The sequence below is a fragment of the Trachypithecus francoisi genome, unplaced genomic scaffold (genome assembly GCF_009764315.1).
Source record: "Trachypithecus francoisi isolate TF-2019V2 unplaced genomic scaffold, Tfra_2.0 Lachesis_group2, whole genome shotgun sequence".
Lineage (NCBI taxonomy): Eukaryota > Metazoa > Chordata > Mammalia > Primates > Cercopithecidae > Trachypithecus > Trachypithecus francoisi.
In genome coordinates this window covers 149,274,421-149,293,691 of record NW_022681465.1, presented here as the reverse complement: position 1 = coordinate 149,293,691, position 19,271 = coordinate 149,274,421, and the positions used below count along the sequence as shown (strand labels likewise).

General features: G+C 43.6%; 1 protein-coding gene across 6 annotated transcripts in view; it reads left to right on the top strand.

The window, feature by feature from the left end:
- Positions 1-19,271, top strand: part of ARHGAP26 (Rho GTPase activating protein 26) — a 466,537-nt gene that overhangs the window by 102,031 nt on the left and 345,235 nt on the right. For all 6 annotated transcript variants that reach the window (XR_004430020.1, XM_033180801.1, XM_033180796.1 and 3 more), the window contains exons 2-5: positions 1,760-1,855; positions 3,471-3,532; positions 7,981-8,052; positions 14,306-14,407. Coding sequence is in view for 5 of the 6 variants with exons in the window: in XM_033180801.1 (XP_033036692.1) it covers positions 1,760-1,855; positions 3,471-3,532; positions 7,981-8,052; positions 14,306-14,407 (332 nt within the window). In the remaining variant the exon portion in view is untranslated. The remainder of the gene's footprint in view (positions 1-1,759; positions 1,856-3,470; positions 3,533-7,980; positions 8,053-14,305; positions 14,408-19,271) is intronic.

The window sequence follows — 19,271 nt, the reverse complement described above, 5'->3', positions numbered from 1 at the left end:
CCTCCTGCCTTCCTCCCCACGATGTTCTGGCTTTCGGGTGCATCTGTTTCCTTCTTGGTTTGCCTTTTGTGATTTGTGTTCTGAGGGATAGCCTCAGCCTGGGCTGGCCAGTTTTGTGAGATGCCTGAGTCCCCTGCCAACATCTTTTGACATTTTGGTAAGGACCATTCTGTGCAAGTGACTGAACAAGGGGGAGATCAGAGACTGTTGGCCCCTGTGTTCCCCTTCTCCACCCCAAGTGCCTTCTTATGGTGTAGAGCAGAGCACTTTGGACAAGCTGCAGCTAGCTCAGGACCGTGTCATCACAGCGTGTGGGAGGGCAGTCCAGGAGTAGGAGCTGCAGCTGCTGTCCATGCAGTAGCCTGAGCCCTGGTCCTGAGAACAGCAGCACAGCCCACGCCCGGCTCTTCCACTAGCAGCCATTGCTTGGAATGAGCACTGAGGATTGGATTTGTATCCAGTGCCCCTCCACCGCCCCCCACATTTATTCAGCATACACTGAGCAGGATGCAGTGCCAGGTACACAGAGGAAACAAACCAAACCAAGGAGAAAGATGGAAAACACGATCCCTAACCTCAAGGGACAAATCTGGGAGCTAAGAAAAAGTACTGGGAGTCACGGATGCTTTTATTCTAGTAGGTTATGTTGATCTGTGCAGCCACAATACACCCCCCACCGCCCCACCCCGTAACCCGCCCCCCCGCCCATGTCTTATTAAAGCCAGGCCTTGTTGCCGGTTCTGCCTCATGTTTCCCTCCCCTGGGCATTTGGACATAATGCCATTTCCCCTTCAGTGAGGGAAACATGTATGAGGGTAATTTGAATGATTAGCCTAATCTGCAGGAAGACTGCACATGGAATTAAGTTAAGAACATTTGTCCTCAGCAGCCAGATCTGCCAGTCCACTTAAAGGTACCTTGGTGGTTTCATACCCTTCAGAGAAGTTGAAGGCTCTGGAAGGATCGTTGGCTTTCATTACTATCTTCAGTGAAAGCTTATGATGATGATTTTTTAATGATAAGGGCCCTTGAGAGTTTTTCTTATGGATACTGTGTGTGGAACGTGTTTTTACCCTAATGCAAAACATCGCAGGGGTTTTGTTCTCCTGGTGGTGTTGGATGTGGCCAGCCAGGAAAATTCAGGTGAGCTTTGTCAGGCCAGCAGTCTACTCTGCTCATGAGAAGAGTGGAGAAGGTTGTGAGAACCTGGGTCTCGCCTGTGCTTGAGTCAGAAGAGGAAGGCCAGGTACTATGGGTAGGGCAGTTCCCAGCTCCTCCTTCCAGCCTTCTCCAGGCTCCCTCCCTAGTGAAAGTTTGTGTTGTGAGTAGGACCTAGGGGAAATTATTGTTGAGTCATACGTGTGGGGAAAGCTGCACTGACTGTGTGGAGGGTCAGTAGCAGAGCAGACCTGCAGGCTGTGGACACTAAGGTTGGCTCTGATCCACGCTTTCTCCCCAACTTCCTTTGGCAAGTGGATTCCCACATATCAGATGGAGATGACAAGTTGCCTTTAGGAAGTAGAGATAGAACTTGAATTGTTAAAGCCAATATAACAAAAATATTAACTTCTAGAACAAATCAGTGCTTCATGTTATAACCAAATGTTGGCTATTTTGAATTTATATTCTTTTGTGCTTTGAAATGGACTCGAACAAATTCGCCTCCTAAGATATTCCTAGAAGGACCAATACAGGCAGCAAATGAGAAAGCCAGTTTAATTTTAGTAATTCCTGATTTTTCCTATCTTTTTCTTGCTAGATTTGTCTTCAGCGAAGCGGAAGTTTGCAGATTCCTTAAATGAATTTAAATTTCAGTGCATAGGAGATGCAGAAACAGATGATGAGATGTGTATAGGTAAGTCATAACTGTGCAGAAGATAAAAATGTTCATTGTTTGTCATAGCCTTCAGTGTCCCAGCAGAGCCTTTTTCCTGGGATAGGAAGCCTCTAAGGTTAGTAAAGAAAGAAGTCCTTAGTGGAAGTGGAGGGCCAGAGATATGTGAGGATCGGGGCTTGGGGCCACTCTGGTCTTCTTGAGTTTTGGGATTGCCTCACCCTCTAGCATGCAGGAGAGAAAGCTTGAAGTTTTGTGGTGGGACTCTCCTTTCCACCTCCCTTTAGTGATTTTCTGGCTGGTGACATTCTTTCCCTCCAACCACGATACTAAGCTTAGAGCATATGTAGAACACAGGTAGATGAGGGGAAAATTAGATCAGAGGTTGCAAAATGATAGGCTGGGATCAGAACACAGCCCGGTTTTCTTTGGCTTTCATTTTTTAAAATTGAATGACCATATAAATTCAATTCATAATCTAAAATTCCAGTTTTCCAGCTTCTTCAAAAAGTTTGAGAATTTGATCTACTGGCCCCCTCTTCTGACCTGGCAGCAGTTGCCTGAGCTATGCATCTGCCACTGCCTTCAGATAGGGAGAGGAGCTCCATGTTGGGTTCTCCTGTGCTGTCTACAGGGAGGTCCCTGCCTCTCCTGTTTCCTTAAAAAGAGGCTGAGATGGGTTACTGTTTATCACCACGGTGTGTTGCTTCACTCTTCACCATCACCTGCCTTGATCTGTAGGCAGCTGTAAGCATGGAGGATTTGCAATGTCAAGACACCTTTCTTTGCCAGGGCCATGTCATTGCACACTGTTCTTCTGTGGGCACCTTGGTTGACACCATTAAATGGGCAAGAATTGAGAAAGTTTTGTTGGATGAATTAATTCTTAAAATGCTTATTGAGTTCCTGTTGCCATGCAGAACATCAGCATCTGGAGCTGGCACAGGCAATTGGGAGACAGCTGAGGGTGGTGAAAACGCATCCTTGTAACTTGTGAATGTATGGATGCTTTTCCCAACATGGCTCAAGGATCTCGAGTATCCTCAGGGCCACTGCACATAATGCTTGTTGCTTTTGTGAATAGTTTTGGCAAGGATGACTGTTCATGTGTGAGCACCATGCTTCACGCTGCATTCTATTAATGAGTGGCTTGAGGACTCAGAGAGGAGGAACCCAAAGAGAAGCCAGAGATGTGGCTTCCAATGCCAGCAGCACTGTTTGTTTAGCTCTGGTGCCAAAGAAAAGGCTGGGTTCTGATGCAACGCCATGACAAAGGTTGAGGAGGTCGAATCCGGACAGGAAATCCTTCAACTCCTAAGCGGAACTCTGCCCCTTCCAGCCTGGGGCCTGGAAGCCTGCCAGCATCTCACCAGTCCTGGGTACTCTCAGGAACAGGCAGATCTTTTCCTTGAAGAAATCATTCCCTAGCTAGAGTGCCAGGTGGAATTAACCTGCATTTCTGGGTCATCCTTAATGGTTAATGATTAAAAAGATGAAGGGAGCCTTGGGAAGCAATTGACTTTAGGCATCTGTGTGTGCCAAGGAATTAAAATCCATAACATAATAGCCAGAAGTGGAAAGGCTCCCCAAGACCCGTGGCACTCCTTCCGCCTCATAGCCCCTTTCTCTTTTCCAGCAAGGTCTTTGCAGGAGTTTGCCACTGTCCTCAGGAATCTTGAAGATGAACGGATACGGATGGTGAGTAGGGCTGGGCTACTCCTGGTCCCAGATAGTGTGTTCATGTTGAGGGAGCGAGGGATTGGTTATCAGGAGAACTAGATTCAAATCCAGACTCTGCCATTTGAGTGTTTTGAGCTCTTTAGCAAGCCTCATCTTTGTAGAGTTTGAAGCCTTTTGTAAATATTAAAGGATTACACTGGTGGATAACTTTAGAACAACATAGTTAAATGACATTCTTCTGAAGGTTCATTTTGAGGTCTTTTCATAAGGTGTATGGCTTAAGGGTGGATCTTTTGAATTATTTCACTTTTTTGGGCCTCAGATTCTCTACCAGCAGAATGGGAAAGAAGGTGCCCCACTCTGCCCCTCCCCCCATCTTATTGAACCAGATCAAGAGCCCTTTGAGTGCAGGGATCACTTCCCTATCCATTTTTTTTTTTTTTTTTGAGACGTAGTCTTGCTCTGTCGCCCAGGCTGTAGTGCAGTGGTGTGATCTGGGCTCACTGCAAGCTCCGCCTCCTGGGTTCATGTCATTCTCCTGCCTCAGCCTCCTGAGTAGCTGGGACTACAGGTGCCCGCCACCACACCCAGCTAATTTTTGTATTTTTAGTAGAGACGGGGTTTCACCATGTTAGCCAGGATGGTCTCGATCTCCTGACCTCGTGATCCACCTGCCTCGGCCTCCCAAAGTCCTGGGATTACAGGCTTGAGCCACCATGCCCGGCCTTTGCTTTTCATTTTTAAGTACCCAACACAGTGCCTGCCAGGTAGGAGGGACCCAGTAAACAGGTACTTTGTAATGAAGGTAACTCTAAAAAGCTCTTCAAGAGAGGCATTGTCCACATTTAAGAGTCAAATGCTGATCTCCAGGTTCTTAAGAGATATCTTTTGTACTAGAATTTATTGTTCTGGGAGACAGAGAGGGCCTCACTCTGTCACCCAGGCTGGAGTGCAGTGGTGCCATCATAGCTCACTGCAGCTTCAAACTCCTGGGTTCAAGCAATCCTCCTGCTTCAGTCTCCTGAGTCGCTACGACTATAGGTCTGCACTACTGTGCCTAGCTAATTTATTTTTGATTTTTTGTAGAGATAAGGTCTTGCTGTGTTACCCAGGCTGATCTCGAACTCCAAACCTTAAGTGATCCTCCTGCCTTGCCTCTCAAAGTGCTGGGATTACAGGCATAAGCCACCGTGCCCAGCCTGTAATTTATTCTGATATAGTTCAGCATTAGCAGATAAGAGATTCCACATCTACAGGAAGTTCCTTTGCATTTTCCTCCATATCCCTAAGATATGAGGAATGAAGTCACCTGCTGACTTGAAGTCCCCTGCTGCCTGTCCACTGATTTTCCACTAGGAGGGCGTATCTTCAGGCAGCAGTGCTCCAAAGTCCTAGGAAATCTTGCATCAATCAACATTTTCTTCTCTTCCCATGCTAACAGTTGGTAATTTGAACACTATTCACCAAGACATTATGTAGCCAAGTACTTTACATGCATTTTCTATTTTAACCCTCGTGATGACTCTGGGAAGTGGTATCTGTATTATCGCCATTTTTTAGGTGAAGATATTGAGGTTTACAGAGGTTAAGTAACTTGTCACGGATCACACAGTTAATAAGTGGTACAGTCTGGGTTCAAACCCAAGACTGCATTATATTAAAAAATGTGGGGGCCAGGTAATGGCCTGTAATCCATGGCTCATGCCTGTAATCCCAGCACCTTGGGATGCCGAGGTAAGATAATTGCTTGAGCCTAGGAGTTCAAGACCAGTCTGGAGGCAACATAGACCCCATTTCAACAAAATTTTTTTTTAAATAGCCTGGCATTGTGGCATATGCTTGTAGTCCCAGCTACTTGGGAGGAGGTAGGAGGATCGCTTGTGCCAGGGAGGTCAAGGCTGCAGTGATCTGTGATTGCACCATTGCACTCCAGCCTGGGCAACAGAGCAAGACCCTGTGTCAAAAAAAAAAAAAAAAAAAAGGAGGATTCCTTTAAAACTCCAAACAGAGTAGAAGCCTCTTACCTTCTGCCCTACAGAAAGAGCAGTTTCTTTTGATTGCTCACTGCTTGTGGCTGAACCAGAATCAGAAGGGTGGTGGCGGTGGCAGTGGAGGTTGGTGGTGGGTGGAAGCAAGGAAAAGCTTGTGTGTTTGTGCATGTGCTGGTGCCTGAGAAAGGGAAATGATTCTTTTGAGTCTGATTATTGGCTGAGTTAGTATTTGGGGGTGGGGGTGTGGTAAGCAAATCACTATGAATACCCTGCAGATTGCTATGGCCTGTGGTAAGGGAACAATGACTGGATTATACTTTTCAGCTTGCCTCTGCAATTTTATTATTAATGTCAGTGAATTGAGTTTCTACTGTCTGCATCTGAGTATCTGGCCATTGCAAGCTCCTTCTGTACCTCCTTGCCCTGTGACAACTTCATCAGTTCAGTTAAACTCAGCAAGTAAAGCTGCACCTTCTCTGGGAAGCCTTTCCTAACTTCCTGGGTTATATGGCTACCCTTGGTATTTTCCTAACATCCAGTTCATGCTTCTGATCCTGTGTTTACCACATTGTGTCCTGATATACATTGTACCTGTCTGTGCCCTATAGTAAATATGAATTCCTCAAGGGCGGAGAATGGGCTTCCATGTCCCCAACATCAGGCAGTGTTGGAACCAAGTGGATGTTACATAGTCATAGAATCTAAGACTAAGTGGGCCTTATTCCTCACCATCTGCAATTGCTCATTTGACAGATGAGAAAACAGGTCTTATTAAGGCTGACAGCAAGTAGTAGTATGGCTGGGGGAAGGACTTGGGTGTCCTGATTCCCAGGTGAGCAGATGAGCACTTTCATATTATAAGCGGCTACTTAGGACTGCATTCTCAATCATGGATGTCCACTGGATTTAACTTGGGGAGTTTGAAAAATACTGATATCTTGGACTAAATAAGTCCAGGGATTCTGAGTTAGTTGGAGTGTAGCCTAAACATAGGAATTTTAAAAGCTTTCCAGGTGATTCTCCTGTGTAGTTAAGGTTGAGAATCATTGACTTAGGGGCTTGGCCCACCTTTGTGAGCTTCAGAGACTTGCAGATGGTTTGTGGAGAAGTCTTAAGTGAACTGATTAAGTAACGTCAAATAACAATAAAAATAACAAAATCAAACAAATTAACACCACAACACTCTAGGCTTAAATTTCACTCTTCTGAAATAAGAGATCTCCAAATTGAGAAAAAGGCAAATGGGAATACATTTGGAGACTTGACTTTTTCTGTCCCTTACATTGTTCAGTTAGTTCTTTACTGTGTCCATCTGTGACTTCTGGCATTTACCCTGTTAGTTTCATTGCAGTGGACATGCGTGTGGTTTAGGAAAAATAATGCTTTGTTGCAGCGAGATTCCTGGAATAATTAGTTGAGCAAAGAGTGATAAATGAATGACTTAAAAGGAAAAACTGTAAAATATTGTACTGCCTTAGAAAAGACCATAGAATCTTAGAGCTGGACAGTTCAGCCCACTCGTTTTGCAGATGATGAAATCAGAGCCCAGAGAGGTTAAATGTTTTGCCCGTGGTCACACAGTTGGCAGCCAATCAAGAAATAATCCATTCATTCGTCATTCAGAAATGTTTGAGTGCTCCTTTGTCTCAGCACTCTTCTTTGTTTTGGGGATAGTGGTGGCAAAGTGAGCCTTTACAAGATACTGATGTGTGTGTGTGTGTGTGTGTGTGTGTGTGTATGTGTAGTGTGTAGTGGTGAACCAGAACACACTTGGTAGGGGAGGGAAGTTGAGTTATGTTGGTAATCAGGGAAGGCCTCCCTAAAGAGGTGACCTTTAAGCTGAAACCTTAATTACATGAAGGAGTTGTCCCTGTAAGGGTTTGGGAACACAGTGTCTGAAGGAATAGCCAAATGCTATGGCCTTGAAGTGGGACAAGTTTGGTGCATTTGAGGTGCATTGGAGTGCTGGTGGGTTGGAATGCAGGACCTGAGGGGTGAGCCCTGTGAGATGAAGTTGAGAGGCAGCCAGTAGTCAGGAGCCACAGGTGTCCTGGCTCTAGTCCAGTCCTATCTTGGTAGAGCAACACAAAATCAGGCTTGAAAGGTTTTACTTATAACTTGGGTAAGTGAATATTTACAAGAAAATGTCACCTGAAGCTTGTAACTTAGACCCCACTCTTTCACCAATTCGTCTCTGCCCCTTCAGATGCTTGCTTACAGTTTTAGAGTTCTTCATTTTTACTTTTAAAGAATCAATGTTAATCATGCATGGGAGGAAGATTATCATGTTTTGAAATAATGAGTTTTGATTTGACATGCTGTTAGTTCAAGGGTTGTAAACAGTTGACATGTACAACACTGCCTACCCAAGTTTTATCTTAAGACGTGGGGAGGCATCTCGTGCTGGAGCTGCTGTAATTCTTTACTGATACTGCTTTTGTGTCTTCTTTCCGCTACTCTGTTTTTCTTCACCAGATTGAGAATGCCAGCGAGGTGCTCATCACTCCCTTGGAGAAGTTTCGAAAGGAACAGATTGGGGCTGCTAAGGTGAGAATTTTGCAAGCTTTGGTCTGGATTTTAGGGTGAGAGGTCTGGAAAACATAGCACCTTCTTTAAAAAATCTAAGAATGTTTTCAGAAAATCGAAGCCCACGTTATTCAGAAAATCTTAGGCAGAGAACTCTATAGAGCCCAACTCATCAGTTCTTTATGGGTGACTGAAGTACGACCATCTGAGCTGTCAACCCCGGAGCAGCCATTCTGATATTTTGTTATCTAATTGTTTTGTGCTTGTTCATAAATCATCCAAAGGTATAAACCACACCTCGTTGTGTTATTATAATAGATAGCTGTGTGCTTAGACAATTGCCTTTATTGGAGAATACATTTGTTTTTGTGGAATTGTATTTTGTGGAGGTCCAGGACTTGCAGCCTAAGCAGGGGTTACAAATTTGTGCCCTGTGGGTACAGGGACTTTCTTTAAAGGGAGGCAGCTAGTACTTGGGTGTAGCTGATTTTTGTTGGGTCTGGAAATGGGCCCTTTGTTGCTGATTCTTTTTTTTTTTTTTTTTTTTTTTTGAGACGGAGTCTTGCTCTGTCGCCCGGTCTGGAGTGCAGTGGCCGGATCTCAGCTCACTGCAAGCTCCGCCTCCCGGGTTTACGCCATTCTCCTGCCTCAGCCTCCGGAGTAGCTGGGACTACAGGCGCCCGCCACCTCGCCCGGCTAGTTTTTTGTATTTTTAGTAGAGACAGGGTTTCACCGTGTTAGCCAGGATGGTCTTGATCTCCTGACCTCGTGATCCGCCCGTCTCGGCCTCCCAAAGTGCTGGGATTATAGGCTTGAGCCACCGCGCCCGGCCTGTTGCTGATTCTTTAAATGTTTCAAGACAAACTGAAAAGCCAGTTTTATGTGAAATTTCTTGTTGGCAAATAATTTTAAAATATGTATTACACATTGTGCAGGTCGAAAAATGACATCTGCAGGCCTGCTTCATCCCAGAGATCACCGTTTGTTATCACTGACCTGGAGGGACTGTAACCTAAGCTTGACTAATTCTAGTGTGTTCTTAAGACACTGCAAAGGGAATCCTGTTCCTTTTTAAAAGGTAGATTCTCCAGGGCTCCTTTGCCCTGTAATAAATCACAAGAAGGACCAGGCACAGTGGCTCACGCCTGTAATCCCAGCACTTTGGGAGGCTGAGGCAGGCGGATCATGAGGTCAGGAGTTCGAGACCAGCCTCACCAATATGGTGAAACCATGTCTCTACTAAAAATACAAAAATCATGGTGATGGGTGCCTGTAGTTCCCAGCTACTCAGGAGGCTGAGGCAGGAGAATCGCTTGAACCTAGAAGGCGGAGGTTGCAGTGAGCCGAGATCTTGCCATTGACTCCAACCTGGGCAACAGAGCAAGACTCTGTGTCAAAAAAAAAAAAGAAACTCTAGCCGGTTTGACCTTCGGTAGAGTGTTAGAGGCCACCTGCAGGGAAGATGTTTTCACTGGAATCAATGAAAGCAAAAAGATTTCCAACATTTCCTTCTTGTTTTTCTAGAACTGTGAGTCAATTCAGCTGCAGTCTCTTATGCCACCTGCAGGGAATTTTGGGCAACACCACCCTCTTACTTTGGATTTTACTTAGTTGCAAAATGAGGAATTCCTTACCCCTACAACACACACACCCCTAAGTGCATCTGCTTTCTGGAAATAGATGTGATTAGGGCCTGCAAAAGATGATGTTTAGTCAGGATCTTTCAGAGGGATGGTTGATCACAGTTTGAAGGAGGGACCGTGGCAAAGATTGTCTTTCAGTTTTATAGTAGTACTTTTCTACTTATTTTAGTTTACACATTTATGAGGAAGTGGGAGCTCACTGGTGTTGGATCAGAGATTAAGGAATGTACAATTTGCACGAAGTCTTATTCCACTAAGAATTCATACACACTGTGAACCAGTCCAGTGATGGCAGATAATAAGGTGTGAGAACGCTCCCTCAGTTCCTGGCAGTGCGGGCCCTGCCAGCAGGCCTCCTCTTGGTGGTTTTGGGGCCTGTGCCTCCCCACTCTTTTTTTTTTTTTTTTTGAGACGGAGTCTCCCTCTGTCGCCCAGGCTGGAGCCTCCCCACTCTTGAACATGCTTGGCAGTGGCTTCCAGGGGTTATGCAGAGCTTTGAGACCGAGGCAGAGCAGACTTGTCTGTTGAATCATCTTTTCTTTCTTTTTTTTTTTGAGATGGAGTCTTGCTCTGTCACCCAGGCTGGAGTGCAGTGGTGCTATCTCAGCTCACTGCAAGCTCTGCGTCCCAGGTTCAAGCGAGTCATCTTTTCAGTAGTTACTTCTCCTTCTGAGCACAGACGCCTCTCACTCTGGCCTCTTTTCTCACTGGCTTGGGGGTTATCATGGTTACCAAGGAGGTGAGGCAAGAGTCTGAGTGAGCTCCCTCTGGACTTAATACCAGTGATTTTAATGACAGGAGGAGGTACTGTTCCCCGGGGGGGGTATAGGTGGTGACATATTAGGATAAAAGAATTTAAATAGTCACTCACCAAAGCATGTTTCCCCTCATGCATACTCTATTCTCCCATTCTTTAAACCATAATAATGATCAATTATTAAATAACTTTTGGATGATCATTAAAGGAGAATTGTGATAACATTTGGATGATTTCTCATCCCTCCCCATTTGTCATTTTTTCCCCCGGCATAGCCTCCTTTCCATCATTCCACACACACATACATTTATATCATAGCATTATGTAAATTTAAGAGAAAACATACAAGCAAAGAACAGATCTACTTCTAGGTGACCCTGGGAGCAGTCTCAAGAACATCTCAGAGCCAGCAAGTGCTCTTCAGGTGATTTTAGTATTGGCCCAGTGGAGGTTCTGAACTCTGCCTGTGCCATGCTAAAATTACTTTTTCCTCCTCCTCCACTCTCTGGTGCTGCTTCGGTTGCCATAACAGCCTGTTGCAGAGTGCACTGTGTGAAGGCTGCCAGGGAAGAAGATTCTTGGGCATTCTTATGCTAATGTGCTACTCTGGAGTAGGGCACAACCCCTGGTGCTTGACATAACCATGGCCCTAAGTTTCTATTTCTGAGTTTGAGGAAATTATTTTTTCCTGTATCAGAAGTACATTTGGAATGCTGGACTCTGGAATAAGTACAATAGACATAAGAGAATAGCGTAGAGAGTGAGTCTACAGCTAGACCGTCTGAATCCAAATCTCACTTCTGCCATTTGCACGTAGACTTGGGGAGGTTACTGAACCTCTTCATGCCTGTTTCCTGATCTCTAAAATGGGGGTAATAATAAAACTTGTCTTGTAGAGTTATGAAGAAGAAGTGAGCGAACTCTTATCAAATGCTTAAAATGGTGTCTAACATATAGCTACCTGAACATGAGAACAATATTTGTCATGTAGTCATTCACATACAGTTCATTCGTTTAAAAAATATGTGAGAGCCTGCTCTGTGCCAGTACTGTTCTGTGCCCTGATATTTTGTGGAGAACAAGGCAGGTGTGGTTGCCATGCTTATGATGTAGCTGGGGTAAAAGACATTAGACAAAAAGATATAAATAAATGTATAATTTCCAATTGTAGTAGGTTCTTGGGAGGTTACCTTCATGGCACATGGGACGTGGAAAGCAGGTGTGTTCTTGATAAGAAGGAGGCAGGTTTAGGTGATGAGCTCACCACTGTCACCACCATTGCTGACATTTATTGAGCACTTTCCATGTAGCAGGCACCCTGCCAAGCACTATATGTGGTTTATTTCATTTAACCCTAGAAATCCTTTGAGGAGGGGGTGTTCTTATTTTTATTTTGTTATACGGTCTTTGAACTGAAAGAAGAAACCTGAGCAATTATCTAATCATCCTCGATTTATAGTTAAGGATGTTGAGTCCTGGAGAGGGATGGTGATTTGTTTTCTAGCCAGTCCGTATTGAGTTGAGAATAAATTTTAGGATTCTAACTCAATCCTTGACTTAACTACCCCACAGTATACTCTGTGGAAGGTGAAAACCATCTTGTGTCCTGAGTAATGGACACGCTCTCCCATCTTAAGAACATTATCTAGGCTGTAGTACTTTTTTGTCGCAGAGGTCTTATTGCTGTTTTCTCAGAACAGAAATGGCTTCCCTTTCTCCTTATTTTTTTCTCTAACTTTGGGTGTCCTCTTAAACATGGAATGTGGAGGCACAAGTTGCCAGAATGTCCCAGAATGCCAGTGACTCATGTTCCCTGGCCTTTTCTCACCTCTGGCCAGCTGGACTGTCCTTTTGGCGTTGCTGATAAGGCTGGTGGGAGTAGATACATGTGAGCAGTATTTGGAGTTGGAGCCCCAGTTCAAAGTTGCTGGTTTCACTAACGGAAAAGAATTGCTTAAATCAAGTCTCTTGTCTGTACCCTCCTCAAATTTGAAGGAGTAATGTGTCGTCAGGCTTTTTCTTCATTTGCTGCTAAGTGTTTAATTGTTCTTGTACGTGAGCAGTCTTTTAAGCAAAACTCAGATTCATGGAAATGGGTATATGTCAGCTAAAATGGATATATGGTTATTCTGCCCACTCTGTGAGCATGTGCCAGATGAGTGGTATTCTGACGTGGCGGAGCTTGTCAGGGCTCTGGGTGATGGCTTCTTGGCTCAGAATGTTCTGCCCCAGGGCATTTGCACTTGACGGTTCTGCTCTAGAAGGCTCTACTCTGCTCCTTCTGTATTTAACATGTAGGTCTCAGCTCACATCTCCCTCCCACAAATGGTGCCTTTCCTGGGTGCCCTATCTAAAGAATCTCTGTGACCGCGCCCTGTTTATTTTCTTTGTAGTGCTTGTAGCAGTCTATAATTATGTTGATTATTTGTTTAGTGGTTAATCATGCTTCTCCTACTAGAACATTTCTACTATGAGGGTTGGACCATTTTTGTCTTATATTTCTAGTGCCTAAAGTAGAGCCTTACACAGAGTGGTTGCTGATTATAAATTTGTTAAAGGAATAAAGAGGTATGTCTGAGCTTCCTTATTTGGCCAGAAAATGTTTTTTCTCTTCTAGGCTTTGGAGTTGCAGAAAAACATCTCTATGGATTTGGGCTCCACAGGAGTCAAAAGCAGGAATAATGTACCCAATTAGTGAATTTGATCCTGCTTATCAGCCCAGTGCCAGCCTTCTTCCAGCCTCCTTGTCTGCTCTCCCCATTGGAATGTGGAAGGAAGGCAGACTGCCTGTGACAATCTGTCTCAACTGTGGTGGAGAACACAGGCTTTGGAGGCACATTGTCCTGGGCTCCAATCCCAGCTCTGTCACTCTCCGTGACTTTTTTACAAGTTCACCTCTTTGGGTCCAAGTTTTCTTATCTGTCAAATGGGAGATAGAAATAGAACCATAGTGACCCAGTGATTCAGTGGTGGGGAGCAGGGATTAATATGTATATTATGGTAATTATTTTTCATTTTGAAGGCAGTAATGCGGCCAATAATTTCTTAAAGAGAAGAAAAAATAACTGTTACCCCATTACCATAACTCAGGTATTTTCCTATAAGTAAATTCCCACCTCATCTTTGTCCATAGGTGGTAGACACACTGTATGTAGGATGCAGCAAGTTTATATAATGCTCTTTTACTTTTCTCAAGTTTTCCAATGACTAGTTGTGCTTATTGGATGTTCCATACTTTATGCTAAACGTTATCCTTGGCAGTGATGTTGCTGCTGTTGCTTTTATTTTTGTTTTGCTGGCATAAATGGTGCGATAGTAAACAAATTTGTGTGAAGATAATATTGTCGTTTTGAATTATTCCTCAGCTTAAAGACCTGCATGTGATATTAAGTGTCAAGAGATATTTAGGCTTACGTACCAAGAAGTGTTTTTTCAATAGTATTAAGGCTGGGTCTAGCCTTAGTCTAGACTTGTCTCCTTCAGGCTGTAAGGAGATCTTCCTTCCTTGGTGTTAGCTTCATAGGTACCCCCACTGCTACTGCCCCCCAACCCCCAACCCCTGGCCGCCTTCTAGCCTTGAATATCCTTGTGAGTTAGAAAGTAGAAATTTCTGTTTCACAAAGTTCTTAGAGGGGGAATCTTGGCTTTGCCCCCATTAAATATTCATATTTACCTCTTTTCTGGTCTTGTACTGGTTGGTGCCTCTCTGCTAGACACTCAAACCCAGCGGGCTGTTGATGGGTGGCTGCAGGATTTAAGGGCATTACCTGAAAAGTAGGAGCCAAGTCATCATGTGTGATCTTGAGAGATAGAGGCTGCTTTTATTCCTGCAACGTGTTACTCTTTTTCTTTTTCTTTTCTCTTTTTTTTCCAGGAAGCCAAAAAGAAGTATGACAAAGAGACAGAAAAGTATTGTGGCATCTTAGAAAAACACTTGAATTTGTCTTCCAAAAAGAAAGAATCTCAGCTTCAGGAGGTAAGAGGCTTTATTTAGTATCCTGAATAAAGTGTTCAATTTGTACACGATGCTGTGGATATGTGCTGGTTGCTCTTTGCTAGAAAATCTTAGGGTTAGAAGGGACCTGGGACACCAAGGGATTGCTCCTGATCCCTCATCCAATGCCTGATGCCTGGATTGCCTTTGTGTCCTCCCATCCCACTCCACTGTTTGTAGTTTTCCAGCCTGTCAAGGTGGAACACGCTGCTGGCCGAGATGACCACCTCCTTGTTAGGCTGCCCTGATTGCTAGATGTCTTCATTTCATACTGACATTTCTTTTCCTGTTTCTCTCACCCTTGGCCTTAATTCTGCACTCTGTTACTTTACCTTTTGACTTCCTGCCTTTTATCAGTGATTTGAAATGTTAGCATCTCAAACACTTTGGTTATCCTTCCTTAATATTAATTTTTTCGTTATTTCAACCAGCACTTGACATTAGTCTACTTTCTTTCTTTCTTTTTTTTTTTTTTAAAAAGTGGTGCTTTATTATCCTGTGTATGTTTTCTGCTTTGGTAATGTTGTTTCAAGAAAATACATTCTTAAATTTGTGCTTGATTTTTCTGGGTTTGCGTGGTATCTTTTAAAAAGTAATTCACTTGGAAAGAAAAATGATGGAACCCTCGCAGCCATGGAGCTGTGACCATTTTTATTTAGTTCATGAAGACTGGCATGTTTAAGGGAGTTTATGCTTCTTGGAGACAGGGAGTTTCCTAGTAGAACCTCAAATTTGGCTTTAAAAATGTCATTTAACTCAACAGTTTGCTTGATCTCTCTCATGATATTTTTGCCAAAAGAGGCTACTGTGGCTTCCAGGCCGGCCCTTGTTTTTAAATATTAATTCTTTTTGAGCAGATACCATGCCAGTACTTCTGCTAGGTAAAAGTTTTATGAGGACAGTAGAGTCAGAGGTTGAAAGGTTGAAGTAACTCAGGAGATGGTGGAGTTCAATCCCCTCCCAACCACAATTGGTTACACATCTTGGGATGGGAATGTGGTGTTCTGGGAACTCTTTGCTTTGAAGTGAGTATTTAATCCAGTTTTTAGAGTAGTGATGAGGACCGTTACTTAACAACAATGACAACTGTAGCAGCAACAAATGTTTATAATGGACTTTGTAGATCAGTTCTTGGCCAGCCAACAAATAGCATTGACTATTGGGTGTGTGCTTTACAAAGTAGAAAATGCTAATTTATCCTTGAAGATCTTGTGCCTGAGTAGGGAAAAAGAAGCAAAAGCAGAGGAAGTGCTTCTTGAAGTGGCATAGCTACTCAGGAAAATCTTGTCAAATGGGATTGAAAAACCAAAAAAAAAAAAAAAAATCTTGTTTTCATGGGATATAAAGGCTATCCCAACTTGACATGAGGATATGGGCCCTATCCCGAAGACGCAGATAGTCCATGGTAAATATGGGATTCCATTTAGAATCTGTCTTGATACCCTGACTGTTTAGTTATTCTTCTGGCATCACTTGGCATTTAGGATTTGGAAACTCATTTATATTTAAAGAAAGGCTTTTTGGCTGTGCTTCACAATGACCAGGTTTGCCCAGCTCTCCAGTTTCCAAGTAGGCATAAATTATGGATTTGATGACTATGCATCATTAGTGCAGATATTCAGAGTATTCAGAGTTGAGCAGGTGTGTGGTTATTCTAGCACCTACTGAATCTGGGAGGCCCACAGCACACTTGCGCTGTAGGCATGGCACTCTCTAGAACAAAGGTGCTTCTCCACCAGATCCATTCTCTCTGTGGTCAGACATTGCAGACTTGGTCTGGAATGAGTCCAGCATTTTCTTTTAGGACCGTAAATGCCCTCTGAATTACCACAGTGTAGGGACTAGACCACTGGGCTGGCAAAGAGTATACCTTGCCTCAAAACCTTCTCTGCCATATATTTACTCTGTGACCTGGGGCAAATTACTTAGACTCTCTAAGCTTTATTTCCTTTATTTGTTAAATACTCACGTCCTACTTATGTTACGCATGAGAAGGCAAATATAACTGCTGCTCGAATATAAAGTATTTTATATTTAATATAAAATGTGTAAATATCCTTAAGATTGGCCTGTTCGCTCCATTTTCTGTTCTCAAATTGGATGCCACTATTCCTGACTTTGACAGTTCTGTATTTTGACAGTGGATGTTTTCCATTATGTTCTTTTATTATAGTCCTTTATGTTCTTGCCTTTGACCTTGTCATACTTTCTAAGTACTTTGAATGTAAGGATTAGGTTGCGGATCTTGCAGGTTCTGATCTGTTCAGGTAAGTTCTGAGGCATTGCTTTTTAGTTGTACCTGAACTAAATTAAACCGTATAAAAATCTAACAGTAAAGAGGTAAAGAGATCGAGACCATTCTGGCCAACATGGTGAAACCCCGTCTGTACTAAAAATACAAAAATTAGCTGGGCATGGTGGCGGGTGCCTGTAGTCCCAGCTACTCAGGAGGCTGAGGCAGGAGAATTACTTGAACCCGGGAGGCGGAGGTTACAGTGAGCCGACATTGCGCCACTTCACTCCAGCCTGGCGACAGAGTGAGACTCTGTCTCAAAAAAAACAAAAAGCCAAAAATCAAAAACAAACAAAAAGAACAGTGATGGTATTACTACTGCCACTAACCGCATCAGTAGCAACTACAATATAGGGAAACATTTGTTGAATGCATATTTATGGCCCGGGTATGGTGTTAAGCACTTTACATGGAATCTTCTGGAATCCTCACCCTAAGAGGTATAGATGTGGTTATCACTCGGTTTGACACATGAGGAAACTGAGACTCAGGATAAATAGCTTTGTGGCAGCGAGTCAACCCCAGCACTGGCTGTGTGGTCCTTTCCCTTCACCCAGTTTGCTTTTCTATGTCTCTCTCTGGGGAGGGATGCTGACCATTGTTTAGTGCCAGTGTCATAACATAGAATTGGAGAGAGGGAAGGACCTTAGTGATCATCCATTTCAACTTTCTGGAATTACACTTTGTGAAGGAACTGGGTTTCTTGCAGAGGTCAGGTGTTTTACTGAAGGTGTTCAGCTATGTAGTGATCATTTTCTTCACATTTATTAAAAATTCAGCTTTTAAGAACATTATTGAGCACCTGGTACACCTTTGATGAAACCTTCCACTTTGATTATCCAGAGTTGTTCCCTGATTGCAAGGTTCTGCACGGAATACTTTTAAATTCCAGCCCATCCCTAGATCCCTGGAAGTAGAAACTACAGGCGGTGCTGTGGAATGGCACTGCCATCTAGTGGATAATTTAAACAAATGTGTAGTTTTGAATGGTAAAAAAGTTCGCTTCAAAAACAGTAGTCATTCATTCAACAAATACTCATTGGACGCGTCTGCAGCAGTCTGTCCAGGCACTGGGTGTTTTGTAGAAAGTGAAATGAAGGATCTTCCTTCATGGAAATTACGATATAGGAGGAAGTCTCTTTTAAAAGAAGCACAGAATGGTTGATGGGTTTAGACAAGCCAGTAGATTTATAGCTTCTCGAGTGGCAGCCAGGAAAACTGTCTTGAATGATCTGCAGGGTGGACTGGAATCCTGGCTTATAATTCCATTACAGGGGGCTCAAGGATGTGATGGATTCCATGGCCCACACCAAGCAGGGGCATTGGCAAGGGAAACGTAACATTACACTTGGGATTTCTTCTTCCTTTTCCTTTGGGAATGCATTGAGTTATGCATTTGTTCTTAGTTCTGGGTCACTGCCAGGACATGCCTTTGGTGCTGACTGATGGCCACGTGGGGATCAAGTCATTCATTCTCCGTGCATCTGTTGAACATTTATTATGGGCTATATACACCATTCTGAGCACTGGAGGAGAAAATGAAAAAATTAGATAAGGTCTTTGTTCTCTTGGACTTTGTATTCTAGTAGTCTATACACAAGACAAGAAAGGAATAGGCCAGGCACAGTGGCTCATGCCTGTAATCCCAGCGCTTTGGGAGGCCAAAGCGGGCAGATCACTTGAGGTCAGGAGTTCAAGACCAGCCTAGCCAACAAGACGAAACCTTGTCTCTACTGAAAATACAAAAAAAATTAGCTGTATGTGGTGGTACGTGCCTGTAATCCCAGCTACTTGGGAAGCTGAGGCAGGATAATCACTTGAACCCAGGAGGCGGAGTTTGCAGTGAGCTGAGATCATGCCACTCCACTCCAGCCTGGGCAACAGAGTAAAACTCTGTCTCCAGAAAGGAATAGATAAGAGTTTCAATTGGGAGATGAGATAGAGATTTCCTGGTACCCTATTTAAAATAATATAGTCAATGAAAGCTTCTCCTAAAGAGGTAATATTTAAATCAAGCCCAGAAGGAATGAGCTAATGAAAGGCCAGGACAATCTTCTTCAGGTTGTGAGTGTGTTGCAAAATCACAATTATTGGGTCGTGCAATAGGGTGGGCTAAAATAGAATAAAAAGTATGAGGCTGGGCATGGTGGCTCATGCTTGTAATCCCAGCACTTTGGGAGGCCAAGGCGGGGGGATCACCTGAGGTTGGGAGTTTGAGACCAGCCTGACCAAGGTGGAGAAATCCCATCTCTACTAAAAATACAAAATTGGCCGGGCATGGTGGCGCATGCCTATAATCCCAGCCTATAATCCCAGCTACTCAGGAAGGCTGAGGCAGGAGAATATCTTGAATCTGGGAGGCGGAGGTTGCAGTGAGCCGTATTCATGCCATTGTACTCCAGCCTGGGCAACAAGAGCGAAACTCCGTCTTAAAAAAAAATATGTAAGTGCATTGTACTTAACCATTATAAATGTGTGTTTATTGAGTCATAATATAAAAAGTATTTCTTACTGTATGTTGAAGTTAAAATGTGTATTTATCTAGGAGAAGAG